The 20,269-nt window shown below is 36.1% G+C and overlaps 4 protein-coding genes across 5 annotated transcripts; 1 reads left to right on the top strand and 3 right to left on the bottom strand.

Annotated features, from left to right (window-relative positions):
* Positions 1-527: 527 nt before the first annotated feature.
* Positions 528-9,702, bottom strand: rab30 (RAB30, member RAS oncogene family). The gene is made up of 5 exons (XM_058633902.1): positions 9,539-9,702; positions 7,071-7,169; positions 6,891-6,974; positions 5,198-5,381; positions 528-2,914 (listed from the first exon to the last, which is right to left on the bottom strand). Exons 2-5 carry the CDS (start codon positions 7,161-7,163, stop codon positions 2,664-2,666), a joined length of 612 nt encoding a protein of 203 aa, XP_058489885.1. The 5' UTR covers positions 7,164-7,169; positions 9,539-9,702; the 3' UTR covers positions 528-2,663.
* Positions 9,703-10,400: 698 nt separating this feature from the next.
* ndufc2 (NADH:ubiquinone oxidoreductase subunit C2) lies at positions 10,401-12,059 on the top strand. The gene is made up of 3 exons (XM_058633904.1): positions 10,401-10,654; positions 11,040-11,183; positions 11,887-12,059. Exons 1-3 carry the CDS (start codon positions 10,516-10,518, stop codon positions 11,934-11,936), a joined length of 333 nt encoding a protein of 110 aa, XP_058489887.1. The 5' UTR covers positions 10,401-10,515; the 3' UTR covers positions 11,937-12,059.
* On the bottom strand, positions 12,060-12,865 carry thrsp (thyroid hormone responsive). The gene has a single exon (XM_058633903.1). It carries the CDS (start codon positions 12,735-12,737, stop codon positions 12,318-12,320), a length of 420 nt encoding a protein of 139 aa, XP_058489886.1. The 5' UTR covers positions 12,738-12,865; the 3' UTR covers positions 12,060-12,317.
* A 184-nt stretch (positions 12,866-13,049) lies between these two features.
* Positions 13,050-20,157, bottom strand: guca1c (guanylate cyclase activator 1C). Of its 2 annotated transcripts, XM_058633899.1 has the most exons (5): positions 20,048-20,157; positions 17,898-18,105; positions 17,098-17,247; positions 16,625-16,712; positions 13,050-14,793 (listed from the first exon to the last, which is right to left on the bottom strand). In XM_058633899.1, exons 1-5 carry the CDS (start codon positions 20,155-20,157, stop codon positions 14,657-14,659), a joined length of 693 nt encoding a protein of 230 aa, XP_058489882.1. In that variant the 3' UTR covers positions 13,050-14,656. The 2 variants fall into 2 exon arrangements, with proteins under 2 accessions (XP_058489882.1, XP_058489884.1); XM_058633901.1 differs by lacking the exon at positions 20,048-20,157 and having other exon boundaries at positions 17,898-18,553.
* Positions 20,158-20,269: the final 112 nt, after the last annotated feature.

The following is a 20,269-nucleotide window of genomic DNA, read 5'->3' as shown; positions in this document are numbered from 1 at the left end:
TAGTTTTTCCAATCACATGATTTCAGTTTCCTTAAAAAGTGCTGATTCAACAATTGAAGCCACTTTGAGTTGAGCATTATTGTGTAAATTAAATAAATTTACTAGTAAGAAGGTGGGCGTGAAAGTGAGGGTCCTGTATAAAGAATTTTAAATGGTCTGCTTTTGTATTTAATATTATTCTAGACAATTAACTTTGACAAACATAGTTATGTGAAGCCAGGATTAAGTGCAGAATTTTAGTTAATCTTTCATATGTTTTAATTAACTAGCATAACATCTGTTGTAATTAATTTATTAAAACATCTCTTGGAAATTATTAATTTACCAACTAAACATGATAATAGGAGTTACAGCTACGCCTGTACATTAATCACTACATTATGCATAAATTGACCTCTGTCATGATGTATATTATGATTTGGGTCACAATAGTTTTCACACTGATTTAAAATATCTAAAAGTGGGTCACAGAAAGGCTTATGTCAACATTTACAGTCTCACAAAGAATAACAAAACCAATCCAAACATTTTGTGCAACTATTTAATGTTAATATACAGACTAGTTTTAGAGATTATTTGGTACACAAAAAGGAAAAAAAGCACAACATCCCATTAGTGTTTTCCTTTGTATTTCTTATACTGTGTTGACAAGATGCAAGGAAACAACAGTCAAGGCTGTTACGTTTCAAGATAAAAAGGCAAAACAAAAACGCTCGCCGGTTGTACAAAGGGATTATTGAAAAAAAAAAAAAAAACAAACAAAAGTATAAAAGCAAAAGTGCCAAAATGTTCTCCAAGTCTGTACAACTAAAGACAACAATAATGCTACAATAACAAATAATAAGTGTGCAGTATACGGCATTGTGCAATACAGTACATGACAGTTATGGCAAAAATATATAAGTTAGACGCTACAAATTAATGGCAAAAACATGCAGGGCAATCAAATTTCACAATAAAAGCGTAAGTACAACAAGCCGTACAAAAACTACTTGAACAAACGGTTTTAAAAAATAACTAAGCAGAAATATTAACGTAAAAGGGTAAAAGTTTACAGCTGATGGTCAAAACTAATTTTTTTATCAAGTTATTAAACTGTTCAAAGATCCTCTTGCTTCATACTAAATCAGCTGACTAACTGTAATAGTACACAAAAATAATAACAGCTTCAGTGTAGTAGTGATTATAAGCATGTGCGATTCAGTTAATGTTATTTGACATTAAATGATATCTTAGCAGCAAGAAAAAACAATCTACTGGGAACAAATATTTCACAGTCTGTAAATGCGAGGTGCAAAGAACTACACAAACAAAAATATCAGATTATGAAAAGGTTAATTAACATTTTATGCAATTCTCAGAGCAAAAAAAACCAACAACAACAGAGAAACTTGTTGGAAATGAATGATTAAGCACGGAAGCGTATTGTTGTAACACCAGCACAATAACAACAGAGCATCCGTGACCGTTTGTAGGTGACCGTTTATCATTAGAACAACATAGGTTCTGCGTTTTTAACGTGACTGTTTATCGCGTTTTTAGGTGATCGTTTATCGCTAGAACACTATATGTTTCACGTTTTTTACATGACTGTTTATGGCGCTTTTACGTGACAATTTATAGCTAGAACAATATGCGTGTCACATTATTATGTGATAGTTTCCGACATCAAAGTTGGTCAAAGAGGCCTAATCTTAGGGACTTTGTCTATAGATTACTCAGAAAGTACACAGTAAAAGCACTGGATAGTACTTGTGCCAGCAGTCTATCATGTACTTAGTCCAGCAGTATATGTTTAATGAACTACATCTTGAAGGAAGAGGTTTTTATCCCACATCAAACCTAGGGGAAAATACTTTTACATGTATTTGCGATAACACCTTATTTTGAAAACCGGATGTAGTCATATGTGTATATGTGTATGTATATGTATATACCTTAAGGTATATAATGTGCTCATGTTCAGATTTCATCGTATCTCATCTGGTATGAATTTCCTAACTTGTCCTTAGAAGATATAGAAGATAGGTTCTTCTGTGAGTGGTTTTACAATAAACTTACCACGTTATAACATGATACTGATCTGTTTTTGTTTAGCTGGTGTGGCAGAAATACGCTTCTGCAATTAATTGTGCAACTGATCCCACAGAAAAAGCCTGCAAAGCTTTTTGTTTTTGTTTTTTGCAACTCGATCAGACTTACACGCATATGTGTATAAACATTAACAGAAAAACCTCCAGTCATGGCAGCTTTGTTGAATCCGTAACAAAACACCTGGTTAAGCTTTTCACTCATATAATAATACTGCTGGTGGTGAAAACACTGATGCTGAATGAATGAAATGAAACTGGAGCTTGAAAACGCAAACAGGAATAAAATTCTGCTATTTCAGCATGAAGTGGACAAAATTGAGAGCCCTACTCAAGATTCCTGGATGCGCCAGGCAGACAAACGTTACTTTATATCCTGTTGCACTGAGGATAATGTTCTCCGGAATGGCGGTGTCTTAAAATAGCGCCTGGGAAGCTGAACTAAAGCGGACTAACTCCCTTGTAACAGCTTTTTTAAAAAAGGTTATGGACTCGAAATGAAATAACTGAGAGGCTGGACGCCATCTTAGAGGGACAGAGGCATCGGGGGGCTCTCCAGTCACGTGAGTCTCTCTAGTTGAGACTGCAGCAGCTCAAGTAATTGATGGTTTTACCCTCGCCGGGCATCGGGGCAGTGTCATTGTTGTCCAGCTTGTTCTGCTTGGCCTCGCGGATGAGCTCGCAGGCCAGGTCCAGGAACAGTTTCTCCACGTTGTCGGACTCTTTGGCCGAGGTCTCCAGATAGAGCATGCTCTGAGCCTCGGCGAAGTCTTCAGCCCTCTGTCGGAGAACCTCCCGCTTCTCTGCCAGATCTATTTTATTACCTGGAAGACATGGACATGTTGTGTGTCACAGAGTCAGACGACGGCTGAGCCTGGCTTTGGTCAACTGAGCTGGATCAACAAAACTTTAATCTTCAGTCAGAGGGAGGTTAATCAAGATGATGGTTAAAAACTGAGCATTTATTTACATGTGATATTGCAATAAAGCATTTATATGTTTTATTGTATTTTATTTTATATTTAGGGTATATAGGGCATATTTTTCACTACCTTTTATCTTTTTTCACTAAGAAGGAATTCACTCAATGACAAAAAAACATAACACAAAACTCCAAAAAAATAAATTTCTGCACCTCAATTTTGGATTTCATAAGGATCTTGAAACCCTGTCCAATTAATTAAAGTGCTGAATGTTTTTTTTTAGTGCTGATTTCCCTGAACAGAACCTGGTCTGGACCAGGGTCATTCTGTATTTTAGACTCACTAATGTGGCCTCTAATCTCGCTCGGTAGCACAGCTCCAAGGTGGCTTTGCAAATAAAGACACAGATGGTCTTTCTGAACAGTGGTGGGTGGATAAAAAGAAGAAAAAGGAATGTGGTGGGCGCGTGTGATGGATGTGAGCGCGGACACTGCGAGAGATTTTTGATTCCTGATCAGAATTATTTCTGTTAAAAGAAAAATCCACCAAGAACACACTTTAAAATGTACATCATGAAAAAAACTACTCAGACACTGCTGCTTAGAGACAGAATTAGCCTTTATCTACCAAATAACATTATAACTGGATTAAAAATGTAGACTTTAAAGGTCTTTAAGATGTTTGTGGGTTATTTTCCTGTTTGGAAAAAAACCTTCAGTGGTGAAGAATGTGGAATCCGTTTCTCGATCTGACCTTTTGAGAAACGATGTACAGTAAAAGTCTGGACACAGTATGTTTTAAGGGTTTCACTTACAACTCTGTCTGTTTTCATTTTGACTTTATTGCTTTTTTTTACCTCCGCCAAGACGGTGATGTCTTTGGCCTCGTTTGTCTGAGAGCAGCATAACTCAAAACTATCAAACTAAATGTCAAAATGTATATTAGCACGGACTGGGATGAAATTGTGTTTTAGGGTGATGTAAAATACGACCCAAGGGAAAAAGAAATATTCAGTTTTGGTGGTGATGTGGATACAGATGCAGAGTCAGGAGAAAACAATTGTTAACCTTGTGAGACAGAATAGTTTTCAACATTTTCCTTAGTAACTCTTGATAAAAACGTATTTATTATTTGAAAAGAATCCTGTAATAAGTGTTTTACGACAAGTTCGCTGATGCTGCCACTAACCCTAACCCACAAAAAATATAAATTTTACTAATTTCCAGAGATAAATGTCAAAGTCACATCCTTCAAAGAAAATAAAAGCCCTACGCTGCTCTTTACTGTGTTTCTGTCAAGTTTTATAAGTAAAAGATCTGAAAAAAAATCTAACAAATAAAATAAAAACTGGTCAAATTTATTCTGACTCTTCTTCATTTGACCAAGGGGGAAAAAAATGGTTGAAACCGCCCTTTAAATGTGAATATTTTCTAGCTGCTTTGCCCAAAACAATAAAAGAAAAGCATTAGAACTCAATCATTTTGGTTTGTGGACTAAACAAGACATTTGAAAACAACATCATTTGTGTTTTTTGGGAAACAGCCATCAACAATTCTCAACATTTCCCTTAGTAACTCTGATAAAAATGTCATTATTATTTGAAAAGAATCATGTAATAAGTATTTTACGACAAGTTCTCTGATTATTCCCCTTTTTGAATGTGCATATTTGTAGTTTGTTTGCCCCAAAATAATAAAAGCAAAGCATTAAAACTCAATAACTTTGGTTTGTGGACCAAACAAGACATTTGAAACCAACATAGTGTAATTTCTGTTTTTTGGGAAACAGCCATTAACAATTTTGAACATTTTATGGACCTAACAACTAATCATATTACAGATGAAAAGAATCTACTGCAGCCATAAGAAGCTCATTGTCTGAAATCTTGATCTGCACTGACACTGTGGGAAACTGAGCGGCCTTGGCAGAGTTTTGCGCTCTTTAAAAGCGTTCCCTAGTTGTAAATTTAACTTTTTTTCCTCCTTGGGTTGAACAGTGATGAATATGTACTTGGATTTAAGTTGAACATTATGAAACTAATAAAAGAAAAGTTCAAAAAAACAGAAACTGTGGCTGATCCCAGTTCAGGAATTCATGCCGACTCAAGAAAACCCCCCAGGTTCAAGTTCAAGTAAAATACATCACGTTATTTGGTTTCCAGAGAAGAAGGTTAAGTTCACTTACCGACTAATATAGTCACCACCTGGTTGTTGGCGTACTGCTCAATCTCCCTCAGCCACTCTGGAAGGCACCTGAAGGAATCCTCACAGGTTATGTCATACGTAAGAATGAGGGCGTTGGCACTGCGGTAATAACTCTGAGTAATGGAGCGAAATCTCTCCTGTCCAGCTGTGTCCCATATCTGCAGCTGGGAAACAGACATTTGAAGCAGAGTGAGCATCTGTCCATCCAAACTATGACCAATCATCAACGTATTTGGGGGGAAAAAAGGAAAAAAATCATATACCTGACAAAATCATTTCCAAATTTGAATGGATCGCAAATGTTCCATATTGTATCCAGAGAAGCGTAATTCTAGTTTTTAAAGCGATTATTGCAGCATTCCCAAACCACGTATTACATGTTAGGGCTGAATGATTTTAAATAAATATCTAATTGGGATTATTTTGAAAGGAATTGCAGTTGTGATATCCAGAAGGAATGGGAATGTTTTTTTAAATTATAATTCTCATTTTTTTAAATGATATCACATACCCGTGTGATATTTGTGCAGATCTATGAGAAAAGGTGTTCTTTTCAGTCTGTAGATAAAGATGTGTATGCAGCAAGACAGTACTTAATCTGAAATGATAGTTTGGCTCTAACAAATAGGATGTCCTATGTTCTAAAGGTCAAACAGCATGCTTTTAAGAATATACAGAGTTCTAGGGCTGAACAATTAGTCGAAATTGCAATAAAATCATCGCAATATGGCTTACAGCAATTTTCAAATAGCAAGAGGCAAAACTAAAATGTGTGTCGAACAGTGGCGGTTGTTGAAGCTCATTCCAGGCCGTAATTTATACATACAGTTGAAACCAGATATTTACATACACTAGACACATATGCTTTTTTTTCCCCCTCACTGTCTGACATGAAATCCGACAATCACTTTTCCTGTTTTAGGTCCGTTAGGATTACCAAAATTATTCCTATTTACTAAATGCCATAATAATGAGAAGGATCATTTTAGACAATTTTATTATTATTACCTTCTTCAAAGTCAGAAGTTTACATACATTTCATTAGTATTTGGTACCATTGCCTTTAAACTGTATTACTTGGGTCAAACGTTTTGGATATCCTTCCACAAGCTTCTCACAATAGTTGGCAGGAACTATTTCAGGTGTGCCTTAAAATACATCCACAGGTGTGTCTCTAATTAACTCAAATGTCAATAAACCTATCAGAAGCTTCCAAAGATGACAAGACATCATCATCTGGGCTTTCCCAAATTGTTTAAAGGCATAGTAATCTTAGTGTATGTAAACGTCTGACTTTGAAGAATGTAATAAAAAATTGTCTAAAAAAATCCTTTTCTCATTATTCTGGCATTTAGCAAATAGAAATAATTTTGGTAATCCTAACGGACCTAAAACAGGAAAAGTGATTGTCTGATTTCATGTCACAGTGAGAAAAAAAGGCATATGTGTCTATTTATATAATGTATGTAAACTTCTGGTTTCAAATGTATTATGTTAAAGATGTAGAATTGTCAGACGGTCACAAGAGGGAATAACTTTTGTGATTAATGCAGTTTGTCAAGTCAAGTCAAGTATAGCATGGATATTCATTCATCTCCAGGTTATATAGATTATTACAAATATGTGTAAACAGCTATATCTGAGGAAAAGTTTAATTAAAAAAGATCATATACCTTGACCTTCTCCCCTTTGATTTCCACAGTTTTAATCATGAAATCTACTCCGATAGTAGCCCCTTGTCCAGGTGGGAAAAGGCCCTGAAAACAAAAACAATTTTATTTCACTGAACAATATTTGAAATATAATTTTTTTTAAATCTGCATGACCTCCTGTCAATAACGACGAGCACAAACCTGAGTAAAGCGCCGCACGAGACACGTCTTCCCCACTCCAGCATTTCCTATCAGAACTATCTTGAACAGGTAGTCATAATCTTCCATGCTCATCCTAAACTGAGGGGCGAGGACGAGGAAAAAACACAAAAGAGAAGAGATGACTGAACGCACTCTGAATAAATTACAGGTCATTAAAAACTGTTCAGAACAAAGCGTACAGGGCAACAGACATCAAAGGTTAAACATCCCCTTCATCTGTGTGTCACAACAACGCTGAGAAACCTTTGAATGTGCAAAATAAAACTGTTCTCGTCTCTGATTATCAATTATTTACATTAATCAGACAAATTTGAATAAATGCCATATTTGTTGCTGATGCTGCATCACAAGGAACATCTTGAAATTTTACGAAAACAACAACACAAGACATGTTTTTACATAACTTATATTTGTCTTATGACACGTGTAATCTTGCAAAAACACTGCTGGACTGAATCATCTACAAAAAAGCACAAAAATAGTGCTTTGCATTGTCATAAAATGATGGCATTTTATTTTGAAATCAACATGATATGTACTCGTGGAAATTAAATAACAACCAGATTTTTTAAACACACATTGTGTGGAACTGTCCCTCCTCCAGGATTAAAAATAAATAAATATACAACCCGTTAAATTAAGATATAATAACACTCTAATTTACATGATTCCTGTTTTGAATCATAATTGGTCAATTTAACATTGATTGGGCAAGATTGTCCAAGTCCTCGTCAAACTTAAAATAATTTAACTGAATTTAATTTGTATATTGAGGCTCTGTGATAAGGAACGATAAAATACACTTAATTGTTTTGGACCCAAGTGCTGCACAAGTAAATACCTCCCCAGTTAAAGTAAAACAAACACAAAACCGCACATAATCCATTTTGCACACAACACATTCATAGATTGTACACAGACGGAAAAATCACGCTTGACCAAAAACAGAACCTGAGACTGCTTTATTGTGAATAAATATTCTCTGTGACCTTAAAATAAAGTTGTCAGTGTACTACTGTATTTAATTTGACCATTTATTGAGGAAAAATGTGATTATTTCATGTTTTTATTTAATAACAGGGTTTAATTGAGCTGCCCAGTGTTGCATTTCCTTCGTTTCTATTTTCTCATTTCGGTTGTTTTACACCATAACATGTAAACACTGTGCAAATGCTGCCAATTTATAGTAAATTTTGAAATATGAAGATTTATTTATGAAGTTATTACCTACTTTAAGTATGAAAAGCATGATTTTACTCTGAATGTGTGTCACAAATATTACTCTCCCCGTTGAAGAAGAAATAAACAGCCCAAAACATGACTCAGCTAAAATGCTGTTACGGATTTTTATTTACATATTTCTATGGGACTTTACATTTTTATCTGTCTGCATCCAATCTAGTAATTTTGGACCAGTATCGGCTCCACACCGATACAGATTATCATATCAGCTCATCCTTCATTAAAACTGAATAAATTTGGTTTGTGGACAAAACAAGATGTTTGAGAACACAATCATTTCCAGGTTTAGGAAACACTGATCAACATTTTACGGACCAAACAAGTACTTGTTTAACTGGGAAAATAATTGACAGATTCATCGAATATAGGCCGCAACAATTATGCAATTAAGTAATTATTAATCAATTACTAAGTCAACTACTTTGATAATCAATTCATCGGTTTATGTGTTTGTTTTTTTTGTTCAATAATTAAAAACAGTTTTCTATTTTTTCTTCTTTAATGTGAAGATGTTCTGGTTTCTATGTTCCATATAACAAAACAATTATAAAAAATAAAACAAAAATGTATTTTGGTTTGACGACAAAACAAAACATTTGAGAACACCATCAATTCCAGGTTTGGTAAACAACTATCAAAATTTTTCAACGTAGCAAACAAGAACTCAATAATGCACATAAATAAACATTTTCAGTCTTCTCTCTCTCTCTGTCTCTGCAGCACATTCTCTGCATCTGCTCCGTTATTTTACACTAAAAAAACTCAGGCCTGTATGTAAAATAAACACAGCATTTCTCTTGTAGAAGCGTAAACAGTAAAGTCGACAGTTATTTACAGAACAGTATACATGTTTAAAGGTCAGTTAAAAGATGCAGCTGTTCATTATTTGTCGCTGTGATTCTGTAAATGACAGTTTTCCCGGTGTCGCATTTCCTTCCTTCCTTCCCGTGTCCTCTTGTTGTTTTTGTTGTTAATATAAAATGTAAACAATGCGCACATTATGACCAAACATTACGTGTTTCTTTGCTTTGTTTTGTTTAAAAGTAAAATTGCCTTATACTGTTGTGGGTTGAGGGCCATTTAAGGCGAGGCTAAGCTAGCAACAACAGTAGCTACAGCAGCTAGCGTGAGACTGTGGAGCCATTTTGGCTCAATCTGCAGCAGCTGAGGGGACTAAAAAAACACATAAAACTGTTCCCACTTACCACAAACACGGGGAGATCCCCGCTCTGATAACTACTTGGTTTGCATAGGTTTGTTCATCAAACTGGGGAAACCACAGATGGAAAGAAGAGCATAATTCCTGCGGCTGTGGAAGCAGCAGAGGCAGAGGCAGGAGCAGCCTCTCTGATGATGATGATGAGGATGAGGAGGTGGAAGAGGACTGCACTCTATGATGTCATCTGCTCACATTCAGAGTAACTCAGTAAATAATAATTAGATCGAACAGAAAAATAAACTTACATTAAAATGTGTAGACATCTACAATTATGGAAGAGGATTATGGCCACATGTGATTTTTAATAGAAACAACATTTCAAAAAATAAAAAGGCCAGAATTCTGAAAAATAGAATTCCAAGGAAAAAGTCAGAATTCTGAATTTTTTTTTTTTTTTTTAAAGAAAGTGAAACTACATAAAAAAAATTAGGGGGAAAAATGACTAATGTAAGATAACTGAGAGAAAAAAAAAATCAGAATCTCAGAATTGCGAGATTAAAGTCATTGTGTCCGAACGTTCTGGGAACCAAAAGAGAACGTTCTATAAAGGTTCTATAGAGGGTAAACCTACAGGGAACGTTCCCGGGAACCAGACATTATTAGCTGGGGTGTCACTAGCTAGACGTACATAGTACTAAAGGTTGCTTCTCGTGTAAGTATTCCCTTCTAACACGTGGCCGATTTGAGTATTTAATCTAGAGTATTATTATTGTCATTATTATGTATGTGTCGGTAGGTTGTGACATACTAATCTTTTATCCTAAGTGTTTACTTTCTTTTTGGTTGCTAGGAAACAGTCTTGGCGGAACTGAGTTGTTTGAAAATGTTTTTGCCCGGACGTGTTTTCACGATTGCACGTCGTGCCCTTGACTTCCTCCTCTGTGAGGCGATAGTAGCATCTGAGTCTGAACAGCAGGGACGAGGCAATTCTTAAAATCTGATAGTGGGAACATTTTTCTCGCCATGGGATTTATTCCAGACGAGGCGAAGTCTCTTCGTCCCCCGGGGATCCTGAACAGGACCTCGGTGTGGTTGGGCGGTATTGGCTGGTGCACCGCGATGCTACACAATGCTATCAACCTCAGGCCGCCGCTAAAGTCAGGTTAGCATGTTTGCTAATTCGCTGTCAGACTCAGACACTGAGTTTTTAACACTTAATCCTGAAATTTAAAATAATTGATATTTAGAATGTATGGAAATGGGAAAATAACCTGACACGACGCATTTAGAAAATAGTCCAACGTAGTTAAAGTGACAGGAAGGGGTGCATTGATTATTAACCGCTTACTAAATCGCTTACATCAGCTATTTTGATAATTAATTAATTTTGAATAATTACATCAAGTTTTCCTGGTGTTTCATCTTCTTGAATGTGAATGTTTCCTGGCATAATCGCAGGATTACTCGTTAAATTACCAATAACAGATTAGTATTTGTCAAAGCATCGTCATGATTTGTGCTAAAAATGTATTTTTTTTTCTGTTTAGGTGTCCATCGACAAGTCCTGCTGGCAACTATCGGCTGGTTCATCGGTTACCACGTAACAAAGCTCGAAAACTACAAATACGCCAAACATGACCGGGATATGATCAAGTACATGAGATTTCACCCTGAGGCGTTTGCCCCAAAGGGTAAGGTTTTTATACTTAAACATCTTAAGTCAAGTGCACATTTCTTTCTCACTGTAATATGATTTATTTTATGCACCTGGTGTGAACTTTCACTCTTGGTAGTTCCTGTGTTTGGTTTTTATTGATGTTGTTTTTGATATTGTTTTTATGTTGTTCATTTGAAACATTCCTTCACCTCAAATTCCCTCCATAACACCCATACATGCACTATGCCACTTTACATTAAGATACTTTTCTATTATATTTGACTAGTTTTATAAGACTAGTAAGGCAATTCAGGTTTGCTTTGTAGAATATTCCATACATAAGGATGACTAGATGTGCTTAAAGATACATACAAAGGAAATAATATAAATGGGTATACATGGTGAGCCACATCAAAGACGATTTTATTTCATGACTTAGATTTTCTGATTTTGGTTTATTAAATGAATTGATTGTTCAGGGAAGCTGGTACAGTTTTTGCTTAATTGTCTGCATATCAAATAATAGCCATTAAACATGTACTGAATTCAGACTGTAATGTATGTTAAGTAGGAGATAATTTCTCTTGTTTTTCATTTAATTTTAATAGTGCTATGCATTTTAGAAAATGCTTTGCTGTGTAGTTTGTGCCATCATTTCTGAAGCTTTATGTGCATTTAAGTAAATGAATTGTTTCTCTTTTGTTTACCCTTTTTCTGTTTGCCTCCTGTGTCAACAGAATTGAAGACCTTTGCAGAGATTAACGAGCCTTTCCATCCGATCCGCTAAGCTTTTGGCAGCTGGTGAGAAGGAAGAGAGAAGATTTGCAGGCTGCCATTTGTCTGCTGTGGTCTTTTTGTCATTATTGTGTGAAATATACCTATGTAAATAAAATAAACACATAAAGATTGATCATTTCCTCACAGAATTTTATTTTTTATTGTTTGGAATGAACTTGAGCAGAGAACATTTCTGATGTGTGTAAAATTTAGCATTTGTCAGGAGCAGGATCAGCTCTAGGGAGGAACTATCTAAACGATAGTTTCCAAGGTGTTATTACTGTTAACAAACAAAGATAAACAAAGTATTAGTTCTGATAGTGCATGTTTATTCCACATTTGTTGGGGGTCACTGGATCTAACCAGTGTAGACATTTGATGTTGTTGTTCTCTACTTTGTGACTCCAATGAGGTCCATATATTTCTCAGTCAGGCTCTGAGACTTCTTGGTGAGGCTGTTCATCACAGAAAATAGTCCCCTCAGGTGGAAGCAAAACAGAACTTGAGGGTCTGTGTCCAAAAGTGGCTCCAGGGTTTGGTGGAGCACCACGCTGTCCTCGATCTTGCGGTCGCTCAGGTGCAGCAGGCCGCTCTCCACTGTGTTTCTTATGTTTTTTAGCATCGTGTAGTTTGTGTACAGGTCTTCACACGTCTCCTCTGCCTCTTCGCTGTCCCACACATCGTCAGAGGGCACGTCTCGCAGCAGGCTGGGCAGCAGAATGGTTTGCTCCATGTCACTCACCGCTGAGCTGTATCGCCTCACAGCCAGGAGAAGGCTGCTCTTGTTGAAATTGGCGTCGGCAAACTGCATGGTTTAAGTTGGATGGTTTCAGCTGTTCCTCTGCTGTGGTGGCAGGCGGTAGAAAGTGGATTGCAGTGCAGAGATGTGGAGCAGGTAGTGGTGAACTTATAGGATAAGCACAGGTGGGTTGATCAACGTTGTTATGCAACCGCATCATCCGATACTTTTAGAAACAGGTTTGGGTGCTATTTGGAGTCAAACCGTTATCTCTATTTGATTTGCACAACCTTCGATTTCTCCGAGTTCCTATTGTTTTTGGCCATAAAAAATCATTAACCACACGCACGTGGTTGGAGCTACAAGGTGAGCTGAGGCATGTCAAATTTTGTTCCAAAGTAGAGGAAAAACTGGCATTAAGCCAAGGTCAACTGTGTTTACATTTGCTGGTTATCTCTTACAGTTAAACCTCAGATTTTTTGAATGTCTAAAAATAAAATGTCAAAGGCATAACTTGGATGTTTGCTCACAAAAAAGAAAAGATCGTTTTTAATTTTTTCACTCAAATAGAAATGCTGGTTTTCATTTATAAATACCAAATTCATAGATTGAGTCAAGGAAGAAATCTCTTCATGAAGTGATATTCAGTATTTCTATAGTTATGTTTGACAACAGGCAGTGGTTTCTATTTTCTATTCAAGACCAGTTTTCACATGGAAACATGTGATATAACAAGCACATGGCAACCTATATCATCAGTCCTGACAAGTTTCTTTTGCATTTCTTAAACCACAATACTTACAAATCATTTATCCTGTTGACAGTGTTCCAAAGAAACTTGACTTTTCACCATACGTGAATTAAGTGATGAAATGAAAAATATGTGCAATCAAATCCAAGGTGAAAGAACGACAGGCGAGGAAATGTAAGAGTTAAAAAGACAAAAACATGTGTCATTTGTTTGTAGTCAACTCAAATTTGTCACCGGTGTGTCTCTTAAATTCTTGCTCACAAGATGGCGTCATTGAGCTCTTTCACTGGTCCCTCATCAGTGACTATATCAGTAAATGAGTATGACACACAAATGGCAAAACTTTCACATTCCATGTGTGATATTGTTGCACTTCACTCCTGTTGGTTTAACACTGTATTGTATGTATATGTATAACTAAATTCAGTTTTTGAATCGAAGACAGTAAATTGTGTTAGCGTGAGCACTGAAAAATAAACAAAAGGGACATTTTTAAGGAAAAACATTGTATTGATGTTTTTAAGGCAACAATGTGACCTTAATTGCAGCAGAAATATTTAGAAAAATTACATTTCATGTACACAAAGATGAATATTATTCACTATCCAGTTTTTGAACACAAATGAACAAAATGAAGAACAAACAATGCCACTACATGTTTTGCATGGTAACAACATAGTGTTAATATCTGAACATCCAAATACAGTAAAGTGACTTTTGCACTTGTCTTCAACAGGATTTTCTCAGAATTAAAACGTGAATTCAATATGTTCTAATATCGTTTCAGATATACAAACGACTTTTTGGACTGACCGCACTTGGCTTTGTGGTATTTAACAAACCAAGAAGAAAATCAAACAGCATTTTCCAGCTCAGTTCGCTACTGAAAATTACACCTACATAAATCCAAGTGATTTGCTCTTCGCCATTTATGAGAAGCACGATGGGAACCTGAAGGCAGGCGAGTCAGTCCTCACTGAGACTCTCCAAACACAATCTGATTTTAAACCTCAACAAAAGCAAAGGGCCACCATCGTGTGTGTGTGTGAGAACACAAGCAGGAGGAAGAGGATTGAGTCCTTTCACCACATGTGGAGCGTTCAGGGAAGGTCATATTTGCTGTGGGACTTGTCACTCAACTCTCTTCAACAGAGGTGGATTTATTTCACTCTGTCACTCTTTTCATCAACACTGTAGCTTTCTGTCAGCCCACAGTCCACACACTCAAGCTGGATGAAGCTCATTTCAGAGCTTTCTTAGGTTGACCTCTGATAATGATTTCCAGGACGTTGGTGAGATCCATCATCTTGCTGAGCATGTCCATGATGTCAGGATGATTCCTCGCTCCACTGATGAACTCCTCGAGTGTCAGCTCACCTGAAGACACAACACAGCAGGGACATATTACATATTAGCTTGTAGTTTCTTCAGAATGCTTAATAATATTATTATTATTATTATTATTATTATTATTATTATTATTATTATTATTATTATAATTAAAAAATACCTTTTAAAAAAACATTACAATAATAAAGCTTCATGTTCTGATGTTTTCTGACCGGGTCTCTAGTTTCAAGCAGATTGGTCAATGTACAGCAAAGTTACAGACAAATGGTTGCCATGGCCATGCCCTTTTAAATCTGCAAGACCTTGGGATAACTTTTCAAATTGACATTTTTGGATGTTGGTATATTTAACGTGTTCAGACGAGTTTGTTAATTTAAGAAATAAGCACATCACGATGGTGACGGCAAATTCAAAAAGGTTAGACTTCCTGTTGACCTGAGGCCATGGTTGCAATAGACTTTTTTGTTTGTCTTGGGCTGTGACATGTTTCCGCCAAATGTCTTAAAATTTGGTTCAACTTAGTTTCAGCTTTGTCCTACTCGGTTTCACCTTGGGGGGGGGGGGGGGGGGGGGAAGCTATGGAGCCATTTTACACCACTTTTCTGTTTCCCCTAATTTTTTAAACATTTCCGCCCTTTTTAACCCAAGTTTAGTAGCTCAAAAATAAGATCCTTTTGGGAGAAATGTTTGTTTTCCAGGAATTCCAATAGGCCCTTGTACTGCTGTGTGAGTGCTTTGGCCCAAATAAATCAACACAAAACCAAATGTATGTTTAATAAACACAGCCATCTGTGTAGCATCTTATATTATTTTTAATAAATTAACCACAATTTAATTTTATACATGTGTTAGCATTGCTGAGGTCTAGTGTGTAACATTTAGGGTTTATTGGCAGAAATTTAATACACTACACATGTTTCTGTTAGTGAACAGTGGCTTAAAATACACATTTGTTTTTGTTTTTTCACAACCTCACATTTAAAGTGCATTCCATTTAGATGAAGTCACAACTTAACCGCTTCCAGTTGAGAAGTTTGAATATCTTGGGCTAGCAAGCCAGTATTAGCCGTTGTTAGCGTTACCAGTCGTTAACAACATGTTCTACACAGTATTTTACTCACACAAACAGCTTAGCAACATGTCTACTGATAAAAACTGATGAATACTATGTGTTTGACTGACTTAATGTGAAATAAATAAGACAAAAATGCAATTAAGAGTAAAAGTAGCAGAGTGTTTTGTTGTTTTTTTGCTGACTCAGGTGGCAGCCACCTTAGAATCCTCTGTCAGTTGAGTGTTTTAGTTGCAACGTCTGACTAGAAACTCTGAAACTGAATAATTGTCTTCCAACTAAAACTAGAACAAACCATAAGCCTTTCATATGTACTTCAGGCAAGAGCCTTGCTTTTAGGTGACGACTATCTTGTGCCTCCATGTTTCTACAGCTAAAAATATGCTTAAATTACATTTTATTGAAAAAACAGGCCAAAAAGGGGTCACAATTTAATTCATAAACCAGACCCACGAACACTGAACGAATAAAAAAAATTAACACCACACAGGGGCATCTGTTCTCTTGCTTCATTTGGTTCATACTCACGGTATGCCCATATTTGTTCACACTTTACAAAAGCTTACAGATATAGAGGAATCAGAAAATAATAGTGAATAGTAAGCACCTTGAAACTGAGGAGGCTAAATAGAACTCAGCCATCATTAGTTTGATTATTTACACCTGTGATGGCTGCTGTGCAAAGGGCCCATTAGCAGTTTGTGGAATGGTATTATGAGGGTTATGAGTTTAATTTAAGGCCCCCCCAGGTCTGTTTTCCCCGCACGCACTCAAAATATCTGTTACCTTCTCCGTTGACATCGATTTTCTCGTAGATTAGCGTCACAATCTCCTCAGGAGGGATGTCGTAACTCCTGGTGATATCTTGAATTGCCTAAAAGACGAGTCAACACAGTTAAATGTTAATTCTAATCCTGTCTATTCACAAGCATTTGTATACTACTGCATCTTCTACAGCAACTACAACTGTGGTGTGAGGCCGTCTGAGTTGAACTGCAGGTTAAATCACATTTACGAGGATAATTCCTTGAACAGTGAAGTGCGTAATAGACAAGGACATGTTTAGATTTGGGGTCAGATGAGAAACTCTTCAGATTAGATGTCACGTCAAGCTCACGGCCAGTTAACCCAGTTTCCACTCTTTAGCTTTAGAGCAGCTAAGCTTCACGATTCAAGGAATCATTAGGTGCCAAACTGAATTCCTTTCAAATTGAGCATGAAAAAGAAACGTTTTTAAAGAGAATATATACTTTAAATACCTTAAATATGGTTTCCAGCTCCTCCTTGTCTATTTTCCCGTTTCCATCTTGATCGAAGAGCTTAAAGTACCACTTTAGTTTCTGGTTTATTTCTCCTTTCAGTAATAAACTTATTGCCGCAATATATTCCACAAAGTCTATGTAGCCGTCCTGCAAAAGATTCACAAAGGAAAAAAACCTGTGAAATATTCAGTCAGTGAAACAAATATTACAGTATATTCACAATAAAATATTGTAGATTATTCTTTTGCTACAAATTACAAATTATAATTTTAAGCAATGACTGAAGATTTCATGTCATTTTTGAGGAACACAAACCTTGTTTGTTAAATATTGTTTGCAGTATCATTATTTATTTTTATTTGTTTTATTTGCGCATGTATTTTTCTTTCATTCCTGCTGACCTCTGGTTTAAGTGATTCATAAACTGTGTAAATGTATTTGTCCATTGACATTCAAATGATGCTGATGAATAACCAGTGCAAGATGTGCAAATAACTCAAATAACTATGGTTTTCTGCAAGAAACATGGTGATATTTTAATACATTCTTGAATAATTACACATGTAGAATGAATTTAGTTACAATTCTTTGTGAAGGTGCCCCAGACTCACAGTGTCAGTAATCTTAAAATAATCTTATAATTCTTTACATTTTCCCCTTATTTTCCACTGGTACTGTCCCCAAACATGTGTGATACTAGAACAACTGTCTCCTTTTTCTCTCAGAAATAACTGGTTTTGTGAAAATTGGTAAATAAAATCACATTACTCCACATAAAGTAGGAGTGTTTTCCTCACCCCGTCCATGTCAAAGGTGTAGAAGACCTGGTCCACATAGCTGCTGGCCTCCTCTGTCATCCCCTTCATTTCCAGCATCGTCTTCAGCTCAAAGAGCGTGATGAGACCTGAGGGAGACTCTCTCATGAACTTGGTGTACCAGTGGTGCATGTCCTCCTCCAGGATATCGTCCAGGCTTGAGCAGTTTCCTCCCATTATTCCCAGAGAACTGTGACGGTTATTAGTATTATTATTATTTTGTTGTCGTTTTCTGTCCAGAGTGCTGCAGAGAGCTGGAGGAGAGGACAGTGTTCCTACAGAGCACTGGCAGCACTGATATCCACCTGAACCTTCATGCAACTGCGAGTGACGGAAGCTTAAAGCCTAAAGCAGATATTGTCTTTAATGAGATAAGTGCAGACTCTTCCAAGAACCTGAGGACATTGCATGATCTCTGGCTGAGGTGAGGCTGGATGCCAGTTTCCGCAGATTTGAGACTCAGATATGCAACAAAGGATTATAGGGCTGTAAATAACTTGATTTTTCCTAATCGATTAATCTATTGTTTATTTTCTCAATTAATTATTTTGTTGTTTGGTCAATAATGTTGAAAAAAAAAATGTTAATCTGCATTTCCTAAACCTCAAAATAATGATGTCCACAAGCCAATATGATTCAGTTTTAATGATTGCTTTATTCCCCACGGCCCTCATTTGAAGGATAAAGTGGTAGAAGATGAATTAATACATGCTTTCTTAATTGAAATGAGCAATTTAAGCATTAAAGAATATTTTAATAATTTGTTTTAAATACTAAAAAAAAAAAAAAAAAACTCTTAATCCAATTAATCTATTTTCAAAATAGTTTGAGATTTTTTGTAATTAAGATTACTACTTTGTTGTGGTAAGTTATTCTGCATGTGTATATATAAATGTTAGGATTGTTGTAAAAATCAATAGCTGGCGATTAAATGAATGACGGATTATTTGATCCATGGTTACAAATGTTTCCATCAGGTTGAAACTCTTATGTGTAAGATGGTAAATGGTCTGTCAATCAATTAATCAATCAAACTTTATTTATAAGACACGTGTCATACAGATAACATGTGACACACATTACACACATGAAAGCTGTAATCATGTGGGTGTCTTCCCTCTCACAAATGTCACGGGGGGATTCTCCAGGAAATGAAATGACTGAGGGAATTCCTCTGCACAGACTTGATCCTCTTTACAGGATATTTAGGAACGACTGCACGCACACTGAGACGCTTATGAAGTATCAGACAACTTTAAATAACTACATGTACAAAATTAAATTCATTCGCTGTCTATTGTTTTTCTGAGCCTTTTCTAAAACATATATTCATTAAAAATAGGGCTATATTCAATTTAACATGATTTTTTTTAAATCAACTAATCTGCATAACATTTTTTTTCTCATCATAATATTTAATATTTCTCAATATTGTACATTTATAGATGTTCAAATGCACGTTTATTATTTATTTACTTTACTTTTATTGTATTTGTCAGACACAAGGGATCAAGTCACACGTGCAAGTCTCAAGCAAGTCCCAAGTGATTTTGTCTTGGGCAAGTCAAGTAAAGTCACCTTATTATCGCAGTCTTACCTGCAGTATCCTGTTTAATACCTGTCAAATAATGGTATTATTGTATTAAATAATGTACGGTTTAATATAGTTACTTATTGTACCGTTTTAAACTTAAATTTACTCCATTTAAAAATCATATTTACTTCATTTGCTCCATCTTAAAACCATTAATTTACTCAATTGCTAACTCATATTTACTTAATTTACTGTATTAATATGACTCCATTTCAAACCACATTTACTAAATTTTAAAGCCATATTTACTCAATTAAGACCACGCCGAAGTTAGCTTCCGATTCACATGTACTCAAGTTACTTCAATACTGTTTTATGTCTGTCAGTGTCCTCTTTTCGCGACGCAAAGTAAAATTTTCAGCAATGTTTCTGTTTTTCACTGCATGAGAAAATGGACTTGTCGTTTAAGAGCTTTGAAAAAGTCTCACAGTAAATGCCTGAACGTTAGCAGCTCTGAATTGTGTATCATATCAAGCTAACGTTAGCTAACTGCCGAGTTGGAGAAGAGGCTAACGTTAGCTAACTTACAAACACTTACTTATCAGAATGCATCTTCAAATGACGAACAAAGTTCCATGTTGTCGCCTGGCTGTCAGATATCTTCGTGGAGGAGCAGGTCCTGCATTCAGCACTTTCGGCATTTTCCATCACATGAAGCCGAACGTGATCACCCTCCCGGCACCTGTCCACTCTTGAATGATTGACAGGGTCGTCATCCAATAATGACCGTGCCAGTCCCAGCGTGATCTTGCATAGAGGG

The sequence above is a fragment of the Solea solea genome, chromosome 7 (assembly GCF_958295425.1).
Source record: "Solea solea chromosome 7, fSolSol10.1, whole genome shotgun sequence".
In the NCBI taxonomy this organism is placed as follows: domain Eukaryota; kingdom Metazoa; phylum Chordata; class Actinopteri; order Pleuronectiformes; family Soleidae; genus Solea; species Solea solea.
The sequence above is the reverse complement of the archived record's forward strand: the minus strand, read 5'-3'. Positions and strand labels throughout refer to the sequence as shown.